General features: G+C 42.1%; 1 protein-coding gene across 1 annotated transcript; it reads right to left on the bottom strand.

Moving 5' to 3' along the window:
- Positions 1-3,715: 3,715 nt before the first annotated feature.
- Positions 3,716-6,855, bottom strand: PLAG1 (PLAG1 zinc finger). Its single transcript, XM_074146695.1, has 2 exons — positions 6,497-6,855; positions 3,716-5,904 (listed from the first exon to the last, which is right to left on the bottom strand). Exons 1-2 carry the CDS (start codon positions 6,736-6,738, stop codon positions 4,641-4,643), a joined length of 1,506 nt encoding a protein of 501 aa, XP_074002796.1. The 5' UTR covers positions 6,739-6,855; the 3' UTR covers positions 3,716-4,640.
- Between the last annotated feature and the right edge of the window lie 5,178 nt (positions 6,856-12,033).

Genomic DNA, 12,033 nt, shown 5'->3' with positions numbered 1-12,033 from the left:
CTGTTTTTGTTTTTTTTTCCTCTATTTTTGACTCAAAACTTTTATCATAAAAACATTTTAGCATACAAGTCCAAACAATTTTTCCACTAGCTAAAAATATAATTTCAGCAATCCGAGTCAGGTTTGGGTGTGTCATCATTCCCCAATAAACTTTTCCCAGTTTTTGTCTAAATTCAAAGGCTTTTAGTAACATATAGTATGTTCTTCACTCCACACCATATAAAAAGCCCACATTTAATTTTAACTAGAAGTCACCTATTTTTATGAACAAGAGCTGGGCTTGTCAGCGTTTAAATTTGCGTGTCCAAAATTTTACTTTTGCAAGTGCATATGAATACATTGTGGTGTTGCACAAAGTTCATTAATGACAAATTAAGTCACAGTATAAAAATATATCATACAACTATAGGTCTAGTATAGTCCTTTTTTTTTTTTTTTTTTTCTATGGGTAAAAATACATCTGAATGAGACAGGGAGGTTTGTAGCACCATGAGAGGAGTTGTATCCCAAGTTACATTAGCAGCATGATCCAATATAACAATATTGCAGGAGTGTTTCTGAGGAGATAAACATTCACTCTGGTTCAACTGTACCACTGAAGCTTATACTGAAAAAGTGTTTACATATGATTAGCAATAGTTCTGTGTCACTTCCAGGGCTAGATAACTGTTATCAAAAGACACTGCCTTCCAACAAGAGTAAGACACCCTTACTGCATAAAAGCTTTGGGACTATCCGAACACATTTTGAACTCCTGTGGCATTCTTTGTACGTTGAGGGAGATGCCAAGGAGGCTGTGGTTTTAGTTGTACACTGGGAGGATGCAGGACGGGCAGCTAAGCCTATAGGGTTTACTACATACCGGGTAAGTACATTGACTTCAGAGGCTTATCTATAGACTGAGAAGAATACAGGATGAGCTGCTAAACCAGTGTATGAGACAGACATAACGAAGGATGCAGTCCTGCTCCCCTCGACCTTTACGGATGCAGGATCAGGCCCTAAGTCAACTTCAGACAGCAGCATAGCGATGATAGGATATGACTTTAAAAAACAAAATAAATCTGTATCAAATACTGCATGTTAAACATATTTGCCATAGTTTACCATCCAGAACTCCAGAGGACACAGTTTGCAATTGGCGAGGACAAACTCCTAATTATTTTTTTTTTTTTGACTGGTATTCAAAATGGCAGTAGAAGACAGTGTAGTTTGAAACATGTAAACCTAGTAAAAACCATTGTAAAACCCTTAAGAAAGACACACTGGTTCTGTGCAATATAGCAAATTGATAAGAAAACACTGTAAAAATGTACCTGTTTAAAATTACAATGTCTACCATTTTGTACACAAAGCATTATACCAAAGGCCTACATATATGTAATCTAATGGCACTTGAAACAAATTATAATAAAAGGTTTTATAATAAAAAGCATAACCTGTAAGAAATTTTCTTAAAAGGTTTAGGTTTTCTTTTTGAAAGTGCTATATCTTGTAATATGTGTAACATAGAGGTTGACCAAGCTTTATTTTAAAAAATATTGGCCTATAATACATGTTTAGCTCACTAGGCAAATGATCCTGAAAATATGTACTCTTAACATTCATTATTAGCTTAATAAAGCAATCAGCTCTGGCTCATGTTTCAGTCAGTATATGGTTTTTAAAAACCGCTACTGCCAAATTAACAATAAATCACTCTATTCCACAATTTACTACTAAATAAAGCACAAGCAACAAGTACACAAAAATATATATATTTTAAAAAAAAAAAAAAAAAACCAAACCAAAACAAACCTTACTAGAAGTTTAGAAGTTGCACAAAGAGTGGTGCACGATCAGCCAGCCCTCCCCCCTCCCGCCGAGAATCCATCTGAAAAATCGAGAAAACGGGGTTTAAAAAAACTGACGGTTTAGTAGTGGCCAATGTTGACTCTGCCTGAAGCGATATTCAGAAGCGCTCCGGTGGGGGTCTAGTATTGCTTACAGCGTCAGTCTGCTTCCACCTTCCCGCACAGCCCAGCTCGGCGGCAGACACGCGGGGTGCAAGCCACCCACGGACACCCTGCCTGAATGAGGTTCAATATCTTGTCTGAGGTCCCTGTTTTCTCACGTGAAATGTACGTCTTGACTCCAAAGTGAAATGTCAATCCCCATTTGGGAAGCTAAGGCACGAACAAAGTAGTAAGGATCCTGGCTACGCGCTGAGAAACGGGTGTTGGCAAAGTGTGGGTTGGGTTCTGGTTGTTGTTGTTTGTTTGTGGTTTTTTTTGTTTAATGAGGTCTAATTGGCAAATGAGACTGATAAACAGTGGCTATGGATTGGGAATTTGCGTGCCGGGACGGGCAGTGCTGCCCGGCCACGCTGCTGGGAGACTGAGCGATCGCGATTCTCCTCCGCTGCGGAGGCAGTTGCGGATGCTCAGCTCCAGGCGGGACATAACCCGCTGGAGGAACTAAGTCTGTTTGTCTTCATCTCACACTGACCTAAAGGACTGAGAATAAACCCGAGTTCTTCCTAGATGCCTTATGGTTGCTGGTTTAACCTAGAGTTACATTCGGTTGCGTTCGCCTTGTGCTCTGTTCATCTGTGTTTTTCTTTCCTTTAGAAAGGTGAAGAGAAAAAAAAAGCAATATTGAACAAATCATTCAACTAAAGATGTAAGTAAGCGAGCAATCTGTTTCACAGAAACCAGAGGAAGCAGTCATGAAGCAGAGCTAAAAGCCCACTTTGAGATAACGTGCTCCTGAACCAAAAATCTAGGAGCAGTTTGCAGAATTTCAAAAGGTATTTTCCTTATTAATACATCCTTATTTTAATGCCTTTGGAACACAAACACATTTATAAAAATGTTATCTTTCAGTAATAAAATTTAAATACACATATGTATAAAATAGTAAAACTACACCTGCACATTGCTCCTAGAATTAAAAAAAAAAAAAGTAGGAGCTACTGATAAAACATCCGGAGCATGAGCTCCTTAAATGGGAGCAACTTTTGTTTCTGTGAAGTATATTTAGTTTAACCACTTAAAACCTTGTACGAATCCTCATTATTGTTTGAGAGATACTAAAGTACTTGATTTCTATTTTTTAATTCCTTGTACAAAAATGACAAGGAAAAGAACGTTACTGTTGAATTACAGCAAATCTAGTTTGCTTTCATGCATCACAGGGTTAGTTTGTTGGGTTTTTTTTTTTTTTCCTCTTTTGGTTATAGGGGGTTGGGGAATAGAATATATTGCATTAGGTAAAAGTGGTGTAAGCAATATGCTTTTACTTCACTCCTAAGAGTCCTGTCTTTAAATCTTGGCAATGGGCAAAAAGTCCCTAACCAAGTACCCAGGTGTAGAAAGTGTGATTAACATCTAACTTGTTGCTTAGGAGGACATAACACACCGTGTAACACAACTGAAAAGATCATTCCAATAAAAAAAAAAAAAAAAAAAAACAAAGAAAAAAAAAACAAAAAAAATGGTATTTGCAAATTTACATTCACTCTCTGACTGCACACTAGTTTTGAACTGAAAATAGATAACACACTTTCTGGCTGGACTTGATCCACCCTTTGGCGGTGGCAGCTGGGAGGGAGAAGACTGATGCCTACAAATGTGAATACACTATCGGAAGATTCCTATGCAGTACTCTTTCTATGCTACTAAAGAGAAAAAACAGCAAGTTAAGAATCAAAACAAAAACTGCGACAAAATATTCTGCGTTACTACATTACAACACTTTTATATTTCAAGATCAGCCATTAATTTCGCCTGTTTCCCTCTACCAGAGTCATGAAAGCACAACAACACAGTTCCAAATTCAACTTGAAACATTTGTCATTTAGGCAAGCAGAGATTCTCTGTTGAAATTCTGTTCAGCCATGATTTTAGAGAATTAAACTAAATTTTTTTCTTCCATTATCCATAACAGGCCACAAAAATTTAAGCCAGAAAATGGCAAAATTCGTAACACCTTTTATAATGACTTCAATACAAGTCAAAATGCTATATATATGTACATGTGTATATATGGATTTTTATATATACACACACAAGTTTTCAGAAAAATCTGAATTCTATATTTATTTAAAAAAATTTAGATTTGTCGTTATAGAACAGGTCAGATGCATCACCATTTGGGAAGAGGATTTGTTTGGAAACGGACTGGAGAATTTTTTTCCCAAATCTTCAGGAATCTTTGTGATACATATTTTAACTGTAAATAGTAAAATATATTAAAAGGTAAAAGTGGTAAGTCTACCACTGACATCAATAAAATGGAATAGCTGGTACGGTTGAAAAAGTTTTTAAAAAGGGATGAGTGTTGAGAGTTTGCTTAGGATGACTTTCTACCCAACATTTTAAATGTGTCACTTGGCAGTGAAAATGAAAACAATACAATGAGACTGTTTTTTTTTAAAAAAAAAAAAAATAAAAAAAACAACAAACAACAAAGTAAACACAGCTGAGAATAAACACTTTCAAAACATTTTTAAAAAGTTAATTTAAATTTCTTACTGGCTTCATGAGATTGGTACTGTACAAAAGCAGAGAATTTATAATGTCTTATAGTAGGCACTAAGTTAAAAATGGTCACCTAAGGCATTTCTACAAGTAGACAGTAACAAGCCAGCTTTGTACATCCTATTGGAAAGCTTGATGAAATCGCGGTAGGGTGGTGGTTGTGCTTAGACTGCTCGTGAAAGCTGCTGACAACGAGTGCAGAGACCCAAGACCTATACTATTGCTAGGATCTTGTGGATCCTGGGTGTGTGGTGGAAGCTGAGTCATAGAAGAATGTGCCTCCTCTTGCGTGTAACTCATTCCGAGGTTTCCCACTGAAACAGAAGGATTGTAAGGAGGGCCGTTTACAGGTATGAAGTTGAACAGCTGAGAAAAGTCCAACGATGGGGTGTTTAGAGGTTCGCTAATAGGAACGGAGCCCTTGGAAAGGGAAACCTCCCCAGACCCATCATCTAGTGTCCCTACTTGTGGATCCAGCCCTAGTTTTGATGAAGATGCTTGAGAATCCTGGGATGAAGAAGGCATACCACTTTGCAACTCCATTAAGTAACTTTCGATTTCCCCTTTCAATGGCTGTTCTTTTTCAGGCATAGAAATTGCGTATGAGGTAGTACCGAGCGGATATTTCAATGATAGCTGGTGAGAAGGGTGGACAGACTCCATATCTATTGGACAAGGCATTCCCAATGGCAACGATGTGGCAACCATTTGGTGTGCAGATGCAGAACTCTGCATGGACTGAATCTGAGTGTTGTAGAGATTTAATTGCAAAGTGTTTGTAAATGGCTTTGATGTCAGTTCACTGGAAGGTAAAGACATCACTGGAAGCAGCTCATCCTTAATAGGCACAGAAACATTGCAGGTAAAGGGATCTAGAAGGTCCATTGGCTCTGTTTTGACCTTCAAAAGTTCTTGGTTGTGACTTTTCTTCATGTGGCGCGTGAGGTGATCCTTCCGCCCAAATCTCTGTGCACAGTACTGACAGAGGAAGTCCTTTCTTCCAGTGTGCACTACCATGTGTCTACGGACATCCTTTCGGGTGTAGAACCGACGATCACAGTGTTCACACTGGTGCTTTTTCTCCTTCACTCCACCCGATGACTTGCCTGCATGAGTTTTTAGGTGCTCCAGCAGCACTCCGGTGCTTTCAAAAGTCTGCAAACATACCTTACAGGTGAGGTCACCGCTTGTTGCAGCATGCAAAGCCAGGTGACGTTTGAACCCAAGCTTGGTATTGTAGTTCTTTCCACATTCTTCACACTTAAAGGCCTCTTTGTTGGGATTGTGTGTATGTAGGTGATTCTTTAGGTGATCTTTTCGGTGAAACATTTTCTCACAATAATTACACTTGTGGGTTTTCTCAGGAGAATGAGTAGCCATATGCCTTTAAACACAGATATATTCTGTAAGTAATTATTTTGATCAAAAAACACACGTGCTCATTTTTTAATGGCAGCTAAATACTACACTAAGGGCTGCTTTGCAACAGAACCTTTTAACTGAAAGCATGACACTACAAAGACAGTTTGACAAATTTAAATATAGCAAAACGCGAGCCATTTCTCTTAAATTGACACTTTAGCTTTGGTGGATTTTAGCTACTGTAACAGGGGTATAAGGGCAAGTATGAAAGTACTCGTGTAAAAGTCCATAGCCAAAGAATTTTCAGTCCATACTCTTTTTTTCTTGTGACAATTCCTTATACAAATGAAAATTCTACGCTCATTTAAAAAAACAAAACAAAACAACAAACAAACAGAAAACAAAAGCAGAAAACAAATTAAGAAACAAAATCAAAGACATTAGCTTGCAAACTTAGGTAATTTAGAATTCTAGAAACAATCCAATGGCTACTTTAATTAGCACATCCTCTCTGCAATCAGCTGAAGGCGTACACAAATATATACTTTTACACGGCTTAACACGGCCAACATAAAATAGATAATATAATCTGAAAGATAAATAGAGTTTAATACCTTAGTAATTTGTACTTAGAAACAAAGGCCTTGGTGCAGTCTTGTTGTGTGCACTTGTAGGGCCTCTCTCCTGTGTGAGAGTATGAGTGAACCTTTAATTTCTCAACACTGTTAAAGGCCTTGTCACACAGTTGGCAAGGAAAGTTTTTTCTTGGTTTGGTTTCACCACGCTTACGTTTCCCTGAAGGGACTTTCTGGGTATCTCTTACTTCTGACAAATCACCAGGAATGACAGTGGCCATCGCAGCCTAAACCAGGCCTTCTTGTTGGACACTTGGGAATTGCCCAACTCCACTAAATGATTTAGCTTTAGATGGCTTCTCAAGTTTCATGTGGTCGTAAAAGAAAGCAAAAGGGGACTGGAAAAAAAAAATAAGAAACAACTAGTTTGTAACTAAACTTAGATTTTGAAGTTTACTTGCTATGTGATGCTTCTGAATAAAACTTAAAAATAAAATTAGGTTCAGCTGGTCTAATGTAATACCTGCAGGTTTCTTTACACTATTTGCTGCAACTCTTTAAAAACGCATTGCTCAGGATGAACAGATCCACATATGCCCTTGAAATTACACCTCGCAACCTTCCCCTCAGGCCCTGACGGAGAACAGCAAAGTTTCTGTCGGATTACGGGAGAGGTGAGGCAAAGGGGTTACCTACCCCCACCGCCTCGCATCTCGAAGGAATAAAAGTCACCCCGGGCCTGGGGTGACCGCACGGACACACGCACACACACACACGCACACACACACACGCACACACACACGCACGCACGCACGCAGTTCCCCAAGTGAATAGATCTGGAAAGCCTGGAAATGTTTGAAAAACCTGTGGGAAAAGGGGCAGTACCCACGGGGAGGGTCTGAGGGGGCAAAGCTCATGTTCTGGGGTGCACCTCCTCCTGGCTGTCATCTACTCTGGCAAAATGTACTCCCTGCCAGTGATTGCTAACGCCAGGTGAAATTCTCCTGCAGACCATACCCTCTGCTAACCGAGACCCGGCGTATTAACAACAGAAATCCCAGGGATTAGGGATAGATTAGATAGATTAGGGTTTTATCAGCCCGGCCCTGGAGACCCCCCCCCCACCCCTCCTCACGCTATCCTGCCAAGACGTAGGGGCTGTAAGTATCGGCATTTAGGCTGGCTCAGGATGGGGGAGGCTCTTAGTATTCGCAAACCCTGCGCTAAACCAGAGGCTGAAGGAGGTGCGTGACACTCATGTCCGACTTGCGGGCGAACAGCTTTACATTCATCGTCTGGTAACGTGTAGTAGCAACTGGGTGCCTGCCATTAACGGGGGGCACTCAACAGCCCTCCCTTTGTCAAGGGGGAGCTGACAGCTTTTTTTTTTTTTTTTTTTTTTTTCCCCGTCCTCAGTGCACAATTGCTACTACAGATACCAAAACCCAGCGCTGCCCGTTGCGGGAAGGGCCGAGCGGGAGGTCTGTGGCAACGGGGGCGAGGAGGAGGATGGCGGGAGGGTGGCACTCAATACTGGTGTTGGGCAGGGCTGGAAAGCCCCCAGATTTGGCTTTTCTCTCAAAAGCAGGGATTCTCCCCCCTCCCCGGGCCCAGGCTCGCAGCTGCCATCCACCGTGGCCTGTGCCGGGGCAGCTGGGCGAGAGGCGGCCGGGCGGCATGGAGGCCGGGGGCTCGGCGGCCGGCTGCCCCCACAGCCCCCAGCAGCAGGGCCAGGGGAAGCCAGCAGCTGCTGGGGGACAGGTGGAGCCGGGCAGGGAGCACCAGGCCGCAGCTGCTCCAACCTAAGGCCGCCTCCTCGATCAACAAAACGGGAGTCAGGGAAGGGGCGGCGGGATGGCTTGGAGGCAGCCTGGGCCCAGCCTCAGCTGTCCTCTCGCCCCCACCCAGGCTCAGCAGAGATGGAGGGAGCCAACCCCCCTCTGCTGGAGAGCAGCGCCCAGGTGCGATGGGGACAAAACTCAAAGGTCCTTCCAAAAGCCCCAGTGTGGCCCTGGGAGAAAGCGAGGGGGAAGGAGAGCCTGTGTTTTTCCTCAGTGAATGGCAGGACAGGAGAGTAGAGGGGCAGGGATGAGGAAAAAGGGATGCACCTCTTTAATGTCTGCATTTTATGAAAGCTTCAGACTGAAATGTATATTTTCTATACATTTCTGAAACGTATGTTTTCTATACCTCTTCCTCCCTCCTCCCCATAACTTTTCCCTTTTCTTTACAAGAGGAGAGACGTACTGGCACACCAAGATGGAAATCTGCTGCCTTTCAACCCTCAAGTCCTTGAATGGCAGGTTAAACTATGCTACTTCCTTTAAGCAAGAGGTTTTGTGAGACCACATTTAATCCCCCAAATTTTATATGGAACCACTAACCTCCTTAAAGATACCCGGTGACAGAAAAGGTGTTTCCTTAAGGACTCTTACAATTTCAGATTTGTCTCGGACTCATTCCCACTCATGGGACGAAGCCCGGAGACATCAGTTCCATGAGTGGGAACATACACAGGTCTTCAAAGTATCAGCTTAATTTTATTTTCTTTCTCATAATCAACTCTCTAGTTCGTAAGTGAAAAAAATGAAACAGCTGTTTGTGGAGAATGGGAATCAATAGTTTTCTGCAATAAAAGTAAATGAAGACCAGTTCCAAAGACTTCAATGAAGCCACCAACGTAATTCAAAAGGAGGGTCTGATTCACATCAAAGTTGTGATATATTTGTGGATTGAAAGATTTTTTCCAATATACGCCTTAATCAGGATCTGGCAATAAAATTAATTTCCCTTTCCTGTAAATGAACACACTGGTCTTCTACGCATATTGGCCTGAATACAGAATGAAATCTCGTTTTAGCTTAATCTCTCCTGACAAATGAAGTTTGGAGGGGAGAAAACAAATAATCCAACCCGACCTACACGTACACCGGGTATTATCTATACCCCACAGGCACCTAGATGAGACCCGCCACACAGAGCCGGCAGCTGTGGCCCTGGCTGCGTGGCTACTGCACCTACAGGCTCACCGGGGTAAGAAAGGGCTACTACGCATTTTTCCCCCCTGCCAAACCCCCACCCAGCCTGAGACGGGGCAGGCAGCGTTAGCGGTGAAGGGCAAGGGAACTGCCTCCACAGTCTGCTGCAGGGGAGTGTGGTTAATTTGGCCAAGCTGGGTCCAGGGATAGGCAGCAAGTGTCCCTCCATGGCCAGCTGGCAACAAGGGAAGCAGGCACAGCCGTCAGGATACAGGGAGGGAGGCTGAGCGGCCGCAAGGAGGGACAACAGGCAGAACCAGGATGGGGCCGTGGGGCCAAGCCTGTGCAGGGAGCGCTGCACAGGGTCTGGGAATATCTAAGGATGTGAGGACAGGGGTGAGCTGGTAACGCTGGGGGCAGGCAGCAAGGAACTGAATGTGCATCAAGCTGGGGAGATGCAGGATATTAGCCCATGCAGAAGGGTGACATGCAGGGTCTGATGCGAGGCCAAAAGCAGTGTTTGTTGTGGAATAGCGTATCAGGCTTTACTGCTAAATTAACAACTCTTGACAACTTCTCCCTCTTTTTCTAAAAGCAAAGATCCCACACCAGGCTGAAGGCCATCCTATATTCAGGCCAATATAACACTACTAGTGTAACCTTCTCCAAAACTTCCGGTAACCTAGTTGCTGTACCAGAGTAACCCAGAACATTCACATGGGTGAAGAATTTTGGTTTCGTTCCTCTATGATCAAAACTAATTAAGCTGACTTTGAACTGTGTTTTAAGTGTCCTTAAAAATGCATCATCAGAACAAATATAGTGTGGATCCAATTTTTGAGAACGACAGTGTTTTATTAGAAAACATCTATGCACTATTATCCCAGTACCATTTCTCAACAGATGAGGCAATTAAGAACTTTGGTATTGATCTCTGAATAGCAAATAACCACTTTTTTTTTTTTTTTCCTTGTGGATATATAGACTGAGCAATGGAGATAAAACTTAAAAAACCACTGATCCTCAAATATTACACTTTCCAAAGACCAGCTGAAAGAATTTTATGAGTAATATTGCCTGTTCGTGTCTCAACATATTATCACTTAAAATCCTCATTCTTACTGGTGCTTTCACAACTGCAGGATGAATGATTATATGCAGTATCAAATATAACAAACACATTACACAAAAGCTCATATATAATACTATTTTTAAAGAAGCATATACTTAAAGTAGGATTAAAGCAGCCTCTGTTCAATGCACACCTGATGTTTGCCCACTAAAGTCCTCAGATTTTGGTCTTAACCAGTTCCGCTGACTCTTCTTGGAGGAAACCAGAATCCAGTACTTCCCATTTTTACTGGTCTGAAAAACAAAAGGAAGAATGGACTAGACTCCAGCGAAACGAGTGTATTCAGAAAGCCTGGGATGCGGCAAGACCAGGGGTTGGAAAGAATCGGAAAGGAAAAGTTAAAAGGGATAGATCCAACCCATGCACAGAACATTATGTGCTGTTAATTATAAACTGTAGGAATCAATCGTTCTTGCATGATCAGTAGCAATTATGCACTTCAATTTGCAGTATACTTACATCGTTTCACCTAACGCTACGCTGGACAGTAACATATAAAGAGATAAAATTAGACAAAAGCAAAGGAGTTTTCCATAAAGTTAAAAACAAAACAAACAAAAAAAAACCACCACAGACCACAAATAAATTAGAAATAACAGCGAAACACATAAAATGCTGGGCCCAGACTTGAGTTTCTTACTCAGAAAGGACTGAATAAGAGAAGATTTCTGGATTAAGCCCAACTTTACTAGAACCTAATGCCTTCATTCTGCTTAATTATACAGGAAATAGCATCTTAAAAGGTGACCTGCAAAGGAAAATAAAATTAATTTAAAAAAAAAAAAATAAAGCCTGTTAATGATGTACATGCTACAGGTAGATCCCAATGGAGGGCAAGTCTAGGTGTGCCTGAGCAAATCCAGAGGGCCTTTCTGGAATTTCCCTTATATCTCCCTTTTCCCTTGCCACCATCCTTTTGTAAATTTGCAGCACGTCTTCCTTTTCTTGCTAGAAGGCCTCCTGGATGACAGAGGTATACGCGGAAAAACTGTTCAACACCTCGCTGTAACGGGGAGGTTTATCCCCCTCCAACTCTTCTGGGTACATACGGTCCAAGCCCTACGTGGTGCACACTCCCCACGTGGCAGAGCGGACTGAAGGTATTTGGCAGGAGCCCCCGGCGTAATGTAATATTCTGCACCACCACCCCCCCAAAAACCATTTTCCCTTCTCACTTTCCCATTCACTCCAGTCAAGTATTCTTCCTTTTGGGTACTGGGTCCACCTTGGCACAGCCCCAGCCTCCTCTGCTGGTAAGCACGAACGTGAGCGAACCGGCATCCGTGAACACCTATTGAAGGCAAAAGTGCTTCAGAGTGACCGGCTGAAGCTCTCTGACGGCTGAGGAGCACTCGCTTGCAGTTTTGAACACGCAGGCAGGAGGTAGGAACAGCTCCAGTACCAAAGAAAAAGTGAAAGCTTTGCTTTCAACTGATGAGGAAGACATCAACCCTCACCTCCTCTTT

Source organism: Numenius arquata, chromosome 4 (assembly GCF_964106895.1).
Source record: "Numenius arquata chromosome 4, bNumArq3.hap1.1, whole genome shotgun sequence".
In the NCBI taxonomy this organism is placed as follows: domain Eukaryota; kingdom Metazoa; phylum Chordata; class Aves; order Charadriiformes; family Scolopacidae; genus Numenius; species Numenius arquata.
The sequence above is the reverse complement of the archived record's forward strand: the minus strand, read 5'-3'. Positions and strand labels throughout refer to the sequence as shown.

Coding starts and splice junctions, on each gene's coding strand:
- PLAG1 (XM_074146695.1), bottom strand. CDS start 6,738: ATGGCCACTGTCATTCCTGGTGATTTGTCAGAAGTAAGAGATACCCAG. Junction 5,905..6,496: donor TCTAAGTACAAATTACTAAG/GTATTAAACTCT, acceptor CTGTGTTTAAAG/GCATATGGCTACTCATTCTC.